The 17,974-nt window shown below is 27.6% G+C and overlaps 1 protein-coding gene across 1 annotated transcript in view; it reads right to left on the bottom strand.

The window, feature by feature from the left end:
• The window catches only part of nonC (serine/threonine-protein kinase Smg1), a 157,467-nt gene that overhangs the window by 82,473 nt on the left and 57,020 nt on the right, over positions 1–17,974 (bottom strand). Inside the window, exons 18-29 of the mRNA XM_067274716.1 lie at positions 16,922–17,021; positions 16,716–16,817; positions 16,314–16,514; positions 13,858–14,063; positions 9,327–9,386; positions 6,385–6,503; positions 6,069–6,233; positions 4,204–4,358; positions 3,849–4,110; positions 3,644–3,780; positions 3,344–3,550; positions 1,430–1,586 (exon numbers count right to left, since the gene is read on the bottom strand). Coding sequence (XP_067130817.1) covers positions 1,430–1,586; positions 3,344–3,550; positions 3,644–3,780; positions 3,849–4,110; positions 4,204–4,358; positions 6,069–6,233; positions 6,385–6,503; positions 9,327–9,386; positions 13,858–14,063; positions 16,314–16,514; positions 16,716–16,817; positions 16,922–17,021 — 1,871 coding nt within the window. The remainder of the gene's footprint in view (positions 1–1,429; positions 1,587–3,343; positions 3,551–3,643; positions 3,781–3,848; positions 4,111–4,203; positions 4,359–6,068; positions 6,234–6,384; positions 6,504–9,326; positions 9,387–13,857; positions 14,064–16,313; positions 16,515–16,715; positions 16,818–16,921; positions 17,022–17,974) is intronic.

Genomic DNA, 17,974 nt, shown 5'->3' with positions numbered 1-17,974 from the left:
TTGTAATAGAAAAATCTAATAATCCAAGGTATTTTAAAAACAAAAACACCACCAGTAAATTACAAAGCCAACAAAAAGTCATGGATTACATGAGATTTTTCAAGAAGATATTCGAAAATGGGGAAGAGAACTTATTGGTAAATGAAAAAGTTTTACTCCTTGTTGATAATTGCCCAGCACATCCAATTTTAAAAAACTTAAAGAGCATTAAAATTGTATTCCTTCCTCTGAATTGTACTAGCATACTTCAGCCAATGGATCAGGGAATTATAAAAAGCCTTAAATCTCATTTCAGAAAAATTCTTTTACAAAAAATTATTACAAATATGGAAGATAACAATAAAATGGCAATTTCTTTATTAGATGTAGTTGATTTTTTGGGAAAAATCTTGATGTAAGGTTAGTTTGCTAATACTAGCAAACTGTTTTTGTCGTGCAAAATTGTGTAATAGTCAAACAGCTATTACATTTATGAATGATGACAATAATGACGACATTCCTCTATCAGAATTAACTAAAACACTACAAAATTCAGAAAACGGCAAATTTTTGTCATCTACTGCTACTGAATATGAGATTTCAGATGAAGATTTAATAACATCTGAATTTTATATAGATGCAGATATTGTTGAGCAAATTAAATTTCCAGACAAAAAAAAATGATGATGGTGATGGTGATGATGATGATGATGATGATGAAGAAGATGAAACATCAGACAGAGAAAATAAAGTGTTGTCAACTAGGGAAGCATGTATGCAATAAAATTATTGAAAATGTTTTACAGGTCTCAGAAAACTTCATCGAAAATAATGAACAAAGTGTATGATTTAGAAAATGAGATTGATAAACAATTTTTAGGTGAAAAATGCCTACAATCTAAAATAACTGACTTTTTAAGTGAATATTGTTATTGTGTCTTTTTTAATTGGCATACATTAGTTTAATCTTTTGTTGCCTTTTGATTCAATATTATTCTTAAAACCAGAAGTGCCACCATTATCAAAACTTAAGACAAATAGAAATTTCTTATAAAAGGTCATTTTTGAAACTTTTAATTACATTGGTATAAACTTAGACATAATAATGTAAATAAAGTTGATTTAAACATTTAGTTTGCACTTTTATACATACAATAATAAAGAATTATTACCATAATAGATACAGTATACTGTATTACCATTAAGAAATAATTTTATGGTAATACATATGATGTTAAATTAGAATAGATTTTATAATAGATTCTTAAACACACGTGTTACTTTTAACGGGACTGAAATTATGATCCTGCAGATAATGACACTCGGTTATAATGCCAGAAAATTGCCAATCCCATGGATGACATTATAATTGGGTTAAACTGTACATTTAAATGAAAATATCTAGTCTAGCAAAAAAATATACACACTATATTATAAACAGAGAAATTACCTTTTTTCCTTTCTGAACAGATGATGATAATGCTGAACAACCTATGTATAGAGAGGCATGAATTGGGTCAATGTAAGGTGGCCAGTCTATAACTGAAATTTGCATCATATTTAAAATTTGCTTGCTAGCTTTCTTCATTTCATTAGTTATGTGTTGTCTAAAAATAAAAAAAAAGTTTACATAATTAAAAAATCTCATTAATTCATAGCACAAAGTACCCTCTCTTGTTTCTTACACAAAAAATTGTATACAAATGCTATTTTAATTATTAATAATCATGAGTGTATCAAACTTGACCTAAAAATATATATTAAAAAAAATTATGTTTGAAAATGAATAAAGTATAAAAAATTATCTGATTGATTTCTTTCCTTTCAAAATGTTTGCATTCAACTGATAATTCAACTGATATGTATTCTTACCATATGTTAGGTTGAACTTTCATGTCTTTATTCATAATCAAGGATCAAGAACTAATTAGAATTAGAACTCAACCAATAAGCATTCACATACTAAAAGTAGAGTGAATATTAATTGGCTAAATTCTAATTGTAATTCTTAATCCTTGGTTGTGAATACAATCACTAACAGTTTTATAAACTATCAATTATTAAAAAAAATGTCTTAAAAATTCTGAAATACAAGTTTTATTGCAAAACTTAAATGTTGTTGTGAAAGTGCAATAAAGCACTTTTTTATCTGCAGAAATTATTTACTTAAAAGACTCATAAATTTCATTTACTGCTATCTTATTATCATAACCTATGTGAAAAAATAAATAAACTTAAAACAGCAACAAATTTAATTTACTTTCTATTATTTACTTTCAAAACAAAATATCAATTTAACAAACTTGTGTTTTCTGCTTTAATAATTTCCTTTATTTTATATGATAATTACAATAAAACTCTTACAAAATATGTTTGCTCTACATTGCTATAATTAAATTTATAACGATTTTCACTACATCTATCAAGAAACATATGATCTACATCTATCAAGAAACTAACGATATTATTGTAAAATATAGTGTAAAATATTTTATAAAGTACATAAAATATTATTCCATTATTTGATAAAATATATGAAATTAATGTAATCATAGTTCTTGTTATACTACATATATCAAAAGCAGAATCAGAAGATGATCATGTATCTTACTGAAAACTTTCTGAAACAAGCTGCATACAAACATAACACTTTTTTCATATAACAAGATATTTCTATGATAACAAACTATAAATATTACATTACTATTTATATAAATTCATCATTCATCATTTGAGAAAAATCAGAAATTACCACAGAAAGACAAATACAATTTTTATATGAAGTAATCTGTTTCTATATAAAATTTTGTTTTAGATTAAACATAATAATAGTATTAGAATACATTATACTAAGTAAATATATTGAGCATATATTTGTTCAATATTGATCTATGTGTATTTTCATAAAACTAAAATCAGATTTAATGCATTTTCTAAATAAATTTGTTTTAATACTATTAATTTACTGTACATGTATTTTATAGATATATTTTTATTTTTCACTACAGTTAAAAATTTTAATTAATTTTAAAAAATGATTATATCATTCAAATAGTAATTCTTTTCTTAACCAAAGATAAACCTAAATATTATTTTATTTGTAAGATATCTTTCAATTTTAATATCAAATCAACTGATGATTATTATTACACACTATAATTTACTAATAAATTTTCACAACTACATATTAAGTTAGGTTTCACTTCCTACTGCAAGATCTGTAGACAGTACTGAAGTTTAACTATTAAATTTAGCCACTGATCTATTATGATGTTAATAAGAATTTAATTTTTTACAAATAATTGAAATCTTATCTTATATAAAAAATTATTTACACTAAATCAACTATAAAAATTGAACTTACAATTCATCAGTTACAGGTTTTGTTGCAATTTCATAATCTACAGCAGCATTCAATAAAGTCTTTTCTGCCAAACGTAACTGATGATTTGTTTCCCATCCAATGTTTTCCAAATTTACACATACTTTGTTGATTCCAGAAAAATCAAGGTTTGTTTTAATGCTTCCTCCAAATTGAGATTTTAAGCTATCATCAAAAACTCCTAAATATCTGAAAAGAACAGCAAAGTACAAAGTATGTTTAAAAATAAGTAAAATAACTGAAAATATAAAATTTTTTCTCATCACAAATTTATAAACTTACTTTAAAAATGTAAGATCACTATCAGAAAATATATGATGAAGAATCATTCCATTATGACTCCACCTAAGCTTTCTTTCCATTTCAGTCCACTTCAAGGCATCTGACCAATTACTAATATTCCGATAACAATCTATTACCTAAAAGAGCCTTTTAAATTTACACTTTCTTAAATTTAATGTAAAAATAAAAAGAAATTAAATCTTACATGCTGCATCAAATATGACTGTAGATGTGTGTTGGTATCCAATTTCGTTTCTGACATATCTTTCAATTCTAATTGTCTGAGAACTTTAGAAATAATTTCACTTTCTGATATCATATTTTTATGTTTGTTTATTTCATCAATTAAATTATTTTCATTTTCCTGATTACTGTAGCTTGAATTCACTTGAGGAGTATTTAATGGAATAACTGGATGACTTAATGAATAAAGTATGCATATGTATTCAAATGCTGCAGTCTCAAATCTGTGAAAAAAAATATTAAATGTTTAATATCACAAAAAAAAATGTATATACATGATTTATGATTAAAAAAAAAGAAACTGTATAAAAATATACCTGCTAGCAGCTTGATCAACAGCAGCTTTTATCCAAGTAAATTTTCTACCATGGCATTCTTTACACCAGTTATATAATCCTAATATAGCTTCAGGACATCGGAGACCAATTAATGCTTCAACAACATACATTAAAACCTGATCAAATTCCAGTCCCTACAAAACATCACTTTATTACTTCATGCAGTAATATTTTATATTAGATTTATAATAAAGACAACTCACAATTTAAAATTACATAGTACAACAGAGGATTACTAAATTCTAACACACACATTTACATTCTAAACTTCTAACCACAGAGATAAATATATATTTTTTTGTACATCTAATGAATCCACATCAACATCAGACTTTAAAAAAATATCTCTAAGTTATTCACAAAAAGAGTAGGAGATAAAATTATCAGAAAATCATAATTTTTGTAAATGTATATTATGAATCAAAAATTATGTTAAATTTTACATAACTGAAAAATAATAATAATAATATAAATATATATAACTGGGGCAGTATATCTGTCAAAAGGTAAAGCAGGTGTCCTGTGTATATTCTAAAAAACATCCATATTTTAGATGAAAGTGCTCTAATACAATTAAAGTGGTTAGCTATTTAAAAGATAAACTATAATAAAAGACAAAAATCTGCATCCTTTATGAAATAGAATATTGGAGTAAAATATAGTATTTGAATTTTTTGTGTAAATTTGCTAAATTTTTAGTTTCTTTAAATATGGTGTTTTCTTTTCGTCCTGTATTTTGATTGTATTTGCATTCAAATAATTGATGTTTATACTATCATCAATCAATTCTAATATAAAATTATTGCAGTAAAACCTGTGAAAACTGGAATTGCCCTAAACTGAATTTTCTCCCATTTTGGCAGGTTTCCATTTCAAATAAGTTTTAGTATTTATTTTTTTAAATCTTTAAATTAGACCAAAAAATTTTGCATTCTCATTTTTTATAATAAAATCATTTTTATGTGCACAAAATAAATTTGATTATTATCAAATTAATATGAAGTGATTTCAACTAATGATGGAAATATTCTGTTCCATTTTAAAAAGTTATCATTGTTCCCAAAAACTTGTGTTAGGTATTCAAATACTTCTGGGATTTGATCCTTATGAGATCACAAACAGCAAACAAGCCAATTTGAGTACCAAAAACTAGTGTCTTGCTCTGCCATCAGAAATTCTAATTACATACAGTAATACAGAGACTAAGTTATCTGTGATCTGACTTCTCACAAAGTTTTAATACTCTAATTAACTGCTAACTTTATTTTCTGTAAGTACTAACAACATTCCACTTGTTCTTGAATACTCAGTACTAGTTAGTTACTAATTATTCTGTAAAAGGCAAACTAGTACCACTATTACCTTAATCTCACCATTTCAATGACTTACATTTGTTGCTTGTTCTCAAGAACATGGTTCTCAAAAACTCAGTCAATTTTTTAAAGTTCTCAATTCCTAAAAATATTTGATTCTGTATGTGGTCAGTTCTAACAAAGACATATCCACATGTTCCCTTGTCATATGATAACCATTTCTCTGACAAGGTTCAAAATCATTCTCAGAATAGTTTGCCTTTCTCTGCAGAGATTGTTATACACATAAGCAATTTTACTTATTTGTCTATAAATAAATTCTTAATTTATCACTTAGTTCAAATTAAGTTACATTCTTTGTAACCAAAACTCTCATCCATTCCAGTGCTGGACAGATTTCCAACTTATAGTAAAATTTAACATAAAAAAAATTGCTTCATTCCAAAGTATTTTTCATTTTGGCAAGTTTGTTTTCTTCAAATTCCATTTTAGATAGATCTTATTGTACTTAATTTTAAAACTTTTAGTTACCTGAGTATTTTTTGCTTCTGTCATTTCTTCTAACAATTGATAACCTTGTCTTAATGCCATAGCTAATTGGCCAGATTGTAATGCTACTACTAATGTTGCCATTCGAACACGTGTTAACCATTCAAGACATGTTGCTTTATTTGTACGAAAAAATGTTCTCACAGTCTAAAAAAAAAAAAAACAAAAAAAACAGAAGTCAAAATTTTAAATTTTATCTTAAAATAAAACTTAAATCTTATTACTCTAAATTTAATCATTTATTTACAAACACTTAATTAATTTAATAATAATAAAATTCTCTTATTTTTATAAATACTTTTGGAGGAGTCGATAATGTCAGAGCACAGCCTTCATATGCATTATACATCAGTTTCTCCAAATGTTCCATTATATCCAATAATAGTCGTACACGTAGCAAGTCATTTCCATTACAATCTAATGTTAAAAATATAATAATAATAATATTATTATTAAAAGTTATATTTACAAAAGTAAAAATTTAAGTTAACTATGTAATCCATTTGTCAGAAAGAATATTCAAAGTTCTTACTAGCAAATGATAATAATTAATAAAATATGGATTATTATTATTTTTTTAATGAAATTTCCAAGTTTGAAAATAACTATAACAGTAATCTTATTTAAATATTTAGAAATTACATCATTAATTAACTTTTTTCCATAATGAATAGAATTAAAAGTTCAATTAAAACATATAACAACACTAAGTGAATATAAATTCTGTCTTTTAAAATTATTATCATTAATTCATATGGAAAAAAAAATCTTTCTGTATCTGCAGTTATGCTGTCAACATTAGTGTGTTAATATGTAAATAAAACTCATCTTTCAATTCACTTAATTTTATAATTGAACTTTTAATATCATTTACGGATAAAATGTTAATATTTTATCAGGGTCAACAACACAGTTATAATTGAATGTGACAGTCTTGATTTAGACATAACATAAAAATAATCCCAAAATATAGTATTTAAATCTTTATTAAACTAACCTTTTATAAATATGTTTCTTTTATATAATAATAAGAGTAATGAATTTTATATTAAGTCAAATCTATTTTTTTTAATAAAATTTAAATAGAACAATAATTAATATTACAAATTAATTACAATCTTTTCATTATACAGATATTCCTTACTTAATGCAAGATTTGATTAACATGCAAAATTAACTGTAGCAATCCCTTTATATATGCAGCAGAAATTTTAGTTAACACAGCTTTAACAGCAGTCTTTACTTAACATAAATATTTTTTCTTGGCAAATAAGAGAGATTGTTTGATAGAGTACTGAGTTACCACTGTATTTGATTAATGCCATTTTGATAATGGTAACATCAAGGGATTAATTAATTAATTGCATTAATCAAGGGATATCTATAGTAAATATGTAGTGTTTCATCAATTTTACTAAACTATTAAAATAAATAATTTTAATTCATAAATACATATAAATAAGTAAGAAATAAATAGATATTTTTTAACATTAATACTTAAAACAGTTTAAGACAGTTTTTATTGCAACATGCAATGTAATATTTATAACTGTTTTACAATGGACTAGTTATAACAGTTATAAATATTTCATTAAATACTGTTATAAAAACTTGAATAGACTATCCTCCTGTTAGATCACATCATACTAATTTAATTATTTTTTTTTTTTTTATAAATGGTCTTAACTTCAATATAGAAGATATCCTGAGTCATCATGAAAATGTAATCATATGCAAATGAAGTGAAAAACTCAAAACTATCAGTAGAGGGCTAGAACCAGTTATAAATAAGCTAAGAACTTGATAGTATGGTAAGAAAATGTACCTTTGTTTTTAAAGTGAAAATGTCAGATCCTCCAATAAAAGACTGACGTTTGATATCATTTCTAACTTGTGAATTTTTATCTATTATTATTTGTCTTTTTAATGAAGTTTTTCTTCAAGCCAATTTAACTGTTACTTTTGTGGTTATGTTTAATGGATAAAGAAAAGAATCGAAAATGTATATATTTTTGTAAATGGTCTTAACTTCAATACTTTAATCATCTTTTTATTGATTTCAATAAAAACATGATTAAAGTATATATATATATATATATATTTACAATAATATATTATGCATACTTCATTATTCAAGCCAATATGATTGTTTATTACTAATAAATGTGAGAGCCCAGACAATAAAATTTGGAACAAAATTTTCGTTGAAATTTATTAAAGCTTGCTATAATTTTTCCCACGATTAATAATTGTAAAAGATATGATTATATCTCTCAATGGAATCACTTCCCTTTCCCAGGTGACATATCGAATGTGTCACTGGAACAGACAATCAAAATTCAACTATTGGCCCTGACTTATAATATTTCCAAATAAGGGCATGAGAAGAAACTGAAAGGACCCCCTAATAAAAAGAAGGGGATCAATGATGATCGCTGTTCTGTTCGTCATCATCGATAGTTCACCATCTTTGGACTAATATTCTTGCCAGATCTTTTTTGGATACTGCTTAAGCCGTTGCCCACCATCTACTTGTCTTAAGACACCAAGAGACTTTGCATTTTTTCGACTCATCAGAGATTCTAACAAACCATCCCGCAAACCAGAAGTTCATCAATTCACCAATCCTCCGATTCCCAAAGGAACCAACCATGATTTAACTAAGATATTTATCAACTCGCGAACTATTGTGAACTCTCTCTCTTGTTGTCAGGGACCCACAATATTAATGATAATAGCTACTTTGTAGAGACCCTTATAAAATTAGCATCTAGCTAAGATCCTTATATAAACTATGTACAGAAATGTAAATTGCTAAGTAAATAAACAGGTATTGTTTAATGTTAAATTTGTAGTGGAGTGCACTTCTTCTGGTTGTCTCTCAGACCTTCTCCATCCCAAGCCCGAGTGCCTACACCTGACTGCTTGCATCGAAAATGAACTTAATAAGCATCAAGGTTTCTGTGTCAGTCCTGATGACTTAATCATTGCTGACACGATGTCGACCCTTTAGACCCATGGCGTGAAAGCATAGGGGTGTTTCACACATTGTCACATAAATGAAGCAAAAAAAATTAAAAAAATCTGACAAAATAAATATATATGAAGCAATTTTGAAAAATAGAACAATGATCAGAATTAGTTTAATAAAATTTATATTGTTGATATTAATATATTTAATTCAAATTAAGAATAAATCTCTTATACAATTAGTTTAATAAATATGAATATACAACTTACTTTGACTAATTTTAAGATTTTCTTGTTTCCCAGCTTGCTTTGCATAACTTTTAATTGCACCTAAAATAAATACACAGAAAAAAAATCTTAATAATTTATGATTTCAATAACAAAGTTTATACTTTAAAAAATTATAATACAAAATTTGTTGATCCAAAATCTAACTACAAAATCAAGATTATTTTTAAATTAAAGATTTGATTCCATATAGATGACTGCATAAAAAAACTTAATTGTTATTTATCTAACTACTACAGAATTTTCATTCATTTGATTAATGAAATAAATACTAAAATATGATAAATATATCAATTCTGAAAAAAAAATTATGTAGTACAAATCAATTTCTTTATGATTTCAATGTATAAAATTTTTTTAAGTACAAAACTGTTTATTGAAATTTTAAAATTTTTAAGAAAATTTCATTTAAAAGTTCTTTAATTGGAATTCTTACAACAAATAAAAAAAACCTTTAGATGAAAAAACTGATTAATATAAATTAAATTCATAATCCCATGTAACAATTTTCAGTATCTATAGTAAATAATAGCTTGTAACCTGATGTGATGTATGGTATAGTCTCATGCAAGACATTCCATTTACTACAAAAGCTTACAAAAGTAAATGGTCAAATGGTCAATGGTAAATTTATGAATGATGTGTCATTTAAGATGTGCTTCCTGAATTTTTTTTTGTGTTTATGACCTGGTCTTGTATGACAAGTATGAATCCTTCTGTCTTTCTAAAGAGATATCTGAAATCAGCCAGCAGTCTGACACAGTTCTGTCAACATAGACATAGGGCTGAAATCATAGAGAGCATACCTTGAAACTCCTTTCAAGCACAAAATTGTCTGATGATGGTTTTTTCTTGTTATGACAATGCAACATTTGAGCAATCTGCCTAGGGGGATGCCTTCTGCGAGGTCTTTTTAAGGGTAACTGGCCCCTATTCAGGCATTACAGACATGGAGAAAACACAGAAAACTCCACCTGGCCAGCCCTTCCTGGCAAGACATGAATCCACAAAACCTCCCAATTTTCAGAGAATGGAACTGCTTGGCCACTGATGGGCCATCTGATGATGGTGTATGTATATTCTGTGTATTGTGTTAGATCCAGGTCAGTGTTGTGTAAGTCTAAGAGTGTACTGTATTGTCTGCAAGTGTAACAGCTTTGATGATTCCTATAAACTCTTAGTGTCCATATTTGTTTGTAGTAAAGATTTGTGATATCTGTAAAGCTAGTTCTCCCTCTTTACAGAAGAGTTGGCCTTTCTATGGAGGACTTAGGGTGGTGTTTGTTACATTTTGTTAATGTTGGTCATGTTTTCCTTTAAGTTGTTCTAGGTCTGTATGAGTACAATATATAACTCCAAATGAATGTGTCAGTACTGAAACAACATAGGTATTGGTTACTTTAAATGTGTTTTGTATTCACCTGCTATGTTATTTTCTTACTCGGTTTGATTTGTACATGTTCTATATTGTTTGGCCTGTTGGAATTCTAAATAATTGTGAATCTCACTGTCACAGATTAAACAAGGTCTTCATTTCCAAGTATAAAAAAGTCTTCTTTCTTTGGGATTCTTTTTTCAGAGTGAAATGTTTTGCATTTGTCTAGGCCAAACTCCATTTAAATGGTTAATGGAATAGAGGTGTGTAACTTCTAACAACAATTTAACTGTGTTTGTATGAATTAGAGTTTTATGCTGTCCATAAGAAAAGTTTCAAGTTTAAAGTGAAATAATATTTATTGTATTGTTCTGTTATTTGATGTCTTATCCATATTTTGTATCATTTAACCTGTTGGATAGTGAGTTTAAAGCCAGATAGAGAAAGAGTGGACTTAATGAATCACCCTGAAAAATGCCTCTCATGACATGCTAAAAATGTTATTTGATTTGATGTATCTGTCATGAAGCTTGTGGTTAGTCTTGTTCTCCTGTGCTGCTTTGTTTTCTAGAAATGTAATGGTGTTAGATGTATTTTGCATAGTGTATGCAATAACCATTAATATGGGATGCTGCCAAATGTCTTCCTGTAATCTATATGCTATATGTAGATTTCTGTATTATTAGTGTACTTATAGAATGATTGAGTCTATGAGTAACTGCTCTTTATATCTGATGTTATTTCTATGACAGTGATTTCATTGTTTGTGAGAATGTTATATTGTTGTATACCATGACAATAGTAATATTTTTGTTTGATCTATAAGATTTACTCTTCAACAAAATTCAAATTCCTACCACATTCCACAAAACAGTCTTTCAAATAAGAAATTTAAATATCAACTGACAGATGTTAAGTAAGAATTTTATCTGTTGAACCAATATGATAAATTTTAATTTTAGTTCTTTTTTATCTTTTTGTCTTTAATTTTTAAATTTCTGAATATATATTGTCTACTTGAAGTTTGTTTACTATCATTTATACAGGGTGTAATGGGTAGAAAAGTATTTACAGTAGAAGTGGCAGTGGAAATAATAATAAAAAAAGGAAATAAGAATATGGAAAACATTGAACCAAAAGAATAAATAATCAAACTCAGTGAGTACAGAAATAAATTACTTAAATGGTAAAAATATTGTAAGTTTTTTATAAAAAAGTTTATTTCATACAGGTGTTATTTAAAGAATGTTAAGAGAGACATGTTATGCTCTGTTTTTTGGATACCTTATGTCAATATTGATATTGTTTTAATAATGAACAATAAATGTAAGTAATTTTATCTTAAATACTACTGTCGTGTGTAATATTATTGTTTTTAAAAAGTTTTTATATAATCATTATAGAATGTAAACCTTCTTGAAAAGGACCTTAAGATCCAAAACACAAAAAAGTGTACAGATGAAAATAAAGATATTTTATTTTGTCTTTTGACTAAGATTTCCTCTTTGCTAATCTGAAACTTCAACAGCATAATGAGTCCAATTAATAAACAAAGTCCAAGCAGACAATATATACACAGAAATTTAATTTTTAATGTTACAATTTACAAATATAAAAATTATTTTCAAAAATTTCATTGTCAATTGTCAACTTTACATTATTTAACTTCTAACACTGTAGATCATAAGTGATTAACATAGTATCTAATAGCAATCAAAACTTTACATACCTAAAGTTTCATCTAAATAAGTGGTGATTTGAAAGTAAATTAATGTTTGAAATAAAACAACCTGCAATACAAGGAAACAAAATACAAAACTATGACAATGCAATGCAAAGAATAGGCCAAATGTGTTCTACAATTTCTGATGGCTAAATTACAGAAAACATGCCTTCCTTGCTGATATTCTCCAATAAACTTATCTTCACCAGCACCTTACCTAATTCTTCTGCTATTTCTTTGCTGATTCAGTTCCACACATGCTTGAATCCATAAAGAGATTTTGGCTGGGCTTTCAACAGAAATATGTCTGTGTACTAATCACCTAAAATCTTTTGATACATCAAGCCCAGAGAATGTCAGGAGCATTCTCAATGTGTTCAATGAAATTAATGCCAGAGACTGAAAAAGTAACTGAACACTGAAGTAATATTGTGAGCAGGAGAAAGATCTCACCAGAAGAGCACTATGTCCATAATGCTTGTCAAATGCTTCTTCAAACACTCCTCAATATACACAATAGTCATTATAGTCCCCTCAAGATAAATAGTTTCAAAACATTTCTAAAATTGTCCAGATATTGCCACACAACCCATTTCTTTGGGAATTTTGCTTCACCCTTGAATTTGAAGACTTCCAGGACATCAGCTGCATCCTGGGCATGATAGAAATGGTGTTCTGGAATGCTGGATGAGTCTTGAGGTACTGTACATAGGTTTCATCATCAATATAAATAACCTTTCCCTAAGATTTTTTCAAGATTTGTTTGCATACATTTTTTGCCTAAAGTTCCAATTCCCTGAGTACTTTGGTGCTGTGGTTTTAACCTGTCCTTTTATGCCCAACATCCAAAGTTTAATGGCAACTAGAGTTGATCAAACCAGATTTATTTTTGCAGCTGTGCAGTTAATAAAGTGTTGGATTTCAATTTGAAAAGTTTACTGACCTTGCCCTTCATTTTGTCAGTTGTAATAGGTTAAAACTTCCATCTTCACATTCTTCATATCTACAAAACATTGTGTACAGTAAACAGCTAATCAACTCTCTAATAAAGTGCTGGACCATTTTGCATTTGCCCCTGCTGGAAACCTCTTCAAAACACTTCACAACATATTTAGTGAGAGCTGAATGTTCAGCCTGCTTCATTTTAAGTTTGATCACTTCCAAACATTAATTCTATGGAATTCAAATATAGAATATGTCAGCACATGCATATGTTATATTTGATGCAGTGACACATACAATTTTGAAACCAAATTACATTAATTTACTTCCTGACCACCACTTAAAGTATCAGCAATCATTATATTTGATTATATAATTTTCAACTAAACATAATAGAAGGGTAAGAAGTTGTTTTAAAAAACTTCATTTAATAATTTCAGTTTTCTTATATCAAAATGTAAGTAGCCACTAACCTTCAATTGTTGTAAATGTTTCTTGTGGTTTTCCAAGAGGTGTTCTCAATTTATTTAAAACACAAAGTTGCGCTACTTCCCAAGTCGTCCAAAACCACAACAAAGAATTATTGCTCACCATCAAAGTCATCAACATTCCACTAAGTTTAGACTGTTTATCAATATGTTGACTTGTATAAAACAATCTATAAAGCCAGTTCTTATCTCTGTTAAAACACAAAAATTATAAAAAATAAAAAATTATGAGCAGTTAAACATTTTATATAAATAAAAATGATTTATATGGTTAATTCACATTTGTTATTTTCTCAAGAGTATAGTAAAAGTATTTAGTTATTAAATCATTCTAGCCACATTCAAATTCCTCCAAATATTTTATATACTTTGTCCAACATATATTGAAGAAAGTATAGTGGAACATCACTTAATGACATAATTCATTCCAGAATCTTACTTGTAATGCAAAACACTCGTTAAGCGAAATAATTTTTCCCATAGAAATTAATGTAAAATGTAATAATGCATTTCATGCTGAAAAAAAAATACTCAAATACTTCATGTATAATGTTTATTCAAAGAAAATTATACTCTTACAATATACATTGTTAAGGAGAGTGAATCATCATCATCTTTTTTTCTAGTGTGGAATGAACCAACCTGAAATGCAAATTCAATTTGCAAAAAATTAAAAAAAAATAAAAATAAAAAATCACAGATAATAGAGAGGTTGCAGCGAAAGTTTTCATCTACAAAATGAGAATGTCAAACATTGAGCACTGCCATCTTGTAAGCCTAGAAGTTTGACAATGGTGATTGGAACGTCGAGCATGATTCCAGTGACATTCCAAACTCCATTGTCAAACTTCTAAGCTTACAAGATGGCAGCACTCAAGTTCAACATTCACGTTTTAGACATGGAAGCTTCAGCCATGCTTCTCTATTATGTCTAATAAACATGCCAAACAATATGCCAAATTCTTGGGCTATGTAAAAGCTATAATTAAATATTAGAAATTAATTAATTTGACTAGAGGTAGGCAGTTATGTTGTCATCTTGTATTAAATTTAATAATTATAAATACAAGGTGCATCTGAAAAGTTTGGTGAATGGTCCCATAGTTGAATATCCATGCTGGTTAGGATGTTGCATTCACGCAGACGTAGTGAAAGACTTGCCAACTAGGGCCATGACAATTAAACAGAAGTGCGCACAGCAAACAATGCAACGCAGTCAGTGTGAGAAGGGGTGTCATTGCGAAATGGAGCAATGCATGAACATTATGGCACTTCCTCGCTACAAGCCAGGTGACAGTTCTTCAACACTCTCCTTATTCTCCAGATCTGGCACCTGCAGATTTCTTCTCGTCTCCCGCCTGAAAAGCCTACGCTTTTCTGGCATTATGCAGATCCAACAACGTGTGACAACGGTGCTTCATGCAATACCGAAAGAAGCATTTGCTCACAGCTTTCAGCAGCTGTACAACCAATGTCAAATGTGTGTTGTTGCTAATGGCGATTACTTTGAATGCCAGTAAAAGTATTTTGTTTGTGTCGTTTGTTTCCTTTATTTTATGAGACCGTTCACTAAACTTTTCACACACACCTTGTAAACAATTTTTAATTTAGACATTTTAAAAATTTAATTTGGAATTGGTCATTAAATTTAGTATAAGATGGCATGTTTGTTATATAACAGGCTATGATTGCTGATGTTTATACGTAATATGTGTGAACACAAGTTTGGAAAAATATGTGATCATGAACAACACTAAGATGCTAGCAGAACAAGTGCTAAATACAGACTAATAAAGCATGCGCACAATCTGGGATTTCTCCTCTCCTTGTCAGTCATTATGCAAAACATCACTCGTTAAGCAAATCAATTTTTTACAATTTGTTTTGCACGTTATGCAAAATACTCATTATATGAGGTGCTCATTAAGCGAGGTTCCACTGTATAAGTTTTCTCTCCAAAACAGGAAATACTACTGCAACTTCACTTTAACCAGTCTAATATCAATTTTACCACATTTATAATCTCAACACAAAGCTAAAATTAGCAATATTTTCCCAATATAATCATTCACTTTTATAACCCCTTAAAAGGAGTTCTTTGTGCCAATCTAAAATACATTTAAATAAAACATCTGAGAATAAAATAGTTTCCTGAGTAATTCTTGAACTCTGATGAATGTCAGATTCAAAGGACGTAACATTTCGGCTTACTCATCCAAAAAACTCCTTTTAAGTAGTTATAAAAGTTCATAATCTGATTTAAAAATATAGCAATAATATAAATCAACCTATTCTCATTTAATATAATTAGGGAAAATAACAATACATAATGACCTTTTAAGTTAATGAAACTGTTGTCAAAATAACAAAAGAAAACAACAAATCAAAAAAAAATATTTGTTTAAAATTTCATATAAAAATTTTACTTATTATGTACTTACTCTGGTTCAATTCCTTGAAGAATGTAAGTCATAACAGTCTTAAAATTATGAGAATGAAAAGTACTAAGTGGCGATCGATTCATATGACCACGACGAACCAACCAAATATCAGATATTGTTATTTCACTATGGTCCAATTGTGTTTGATCAAGTTTCACATCATAACCTAATCCAAGCCTTCCAACTGAAAATGGGAATCCACTAAAAAAAATAATTAAAATAATTACAAAAATTAATAAACAATTATTATTTTACATGTATTCTTGCTACAAATATCAAAAAATGTGAAAAATAAATAATTTCATAATATACCCATTTTTAAAATATCAACTGCTTTCTACTACCAAAGCCATACAAATATAGTATCAGATAAACTATTGTAAAATTATATACAAATCTTACCTAGTAATTATATGTAATGGCAAATACATAAAAAAATTACTAAATTCTTCTTGCACATCTACATTACTGTCACTTAATTTAAGAACACAGACTTCATAGCATCTATACAATTCAAAAACCGTATATTAATTAAACAATATTCCTAAAAATATGAATTTTTAAAATAAAAATACATTCAGTAGTAAAATAAATTCTCAAAATTTTACCTTTTCAATATGTTTTCGGGCAATGATGATGCAGAACCTTTCACTAATGTTTGCAGAACTCCACAGCATGCTTTAGTTAATAATGGATCAGTGGTATATGCTATAAAAATTAGAAATATATAATTTAAAGTATATGTCTATTGAAACAATTAGAAATCATAAACAAGCAATTTTTTCACAGATAAAATGAAACTTAAATAATTACATAACTGCATTAAGCAGAAATATCCCACTTAGTGAAGTTAATGCATTCCAAAAAATTATTATGTTAATTGAATCTGCACTAATCAGAACATATATTTAACAGGAAAAATAACAACTCATTTTAAAAGAAATTTTTTTTTTTTTACTTGAAAAATTTAAAACCGACTTAATAACAGATCATAAAATACATAAACCACAAGAGGATGAAATAAAAAAAAATTGCTATTAAACTTTGTTTACTTTATTTTACAATAAAAAATAAAAAATTATCCAATGTTGTTTGGACTTGCCTTCTCTTGCTTTCTGCTTGAAGCTCCCAGTAGCACCAAATTGCATTTTTGAATGCTCTTTTGTGTCAAAGCTGTATAATTTTTATTCAGATCGTTATCCAAAATTATGCCAATGAGAACCTTTTTGTGCTGCAAATTTGAAGTTTTTGTTCATAATAGTCCAAAATTTGCAGCACAAAATGTAACATGTAGGTAGAGGGGGTGAACAACTGAACTGAGTGCTGTTAGCCATTTTCTCAATCTAACTTGTGTTCAAGTACAAATTTCCTTGCACTTTTCAAAAAAGATATGCAAGTTTATCATTAAGAAACTGTAGTTATAAATTCTCTTTTACATAATAGAATAGCAAATGACCACATTATAGTGAATCATTGTACATTAACTGAATTCTCTGGTTTATAATATGCCTATACTAAGTAAAGTCACACTATGTGAGGTATTCCTATATATATATATATATTACTATTACAAAATTACTATTATTATTTTTCCAAATATATACATATTTGAAAAAATAATAATAGTAATAATAACAGCAACAAGAAATGATAGTAATTTT

This window comes from Centruroides vittatus, unplaced genomic scaffold (genome assembly GCF_030686945.1).
Source record: "Centruroides vittatus isolate TY-2023 unplaced genomic scaffold, ASM3068694v2 contig_559, whole genome shotgun sequence".
NCBI lineage: Eukaryota > Metazoa > Arthropoda > Arachnida > Scorpiones > Buthidae > Centruroides > Centruroides vittatus.
Note: the sequence above shows the minus strand (reverse complement) of the source record. Positions and strands in the feature narration are given on the sequence as shown.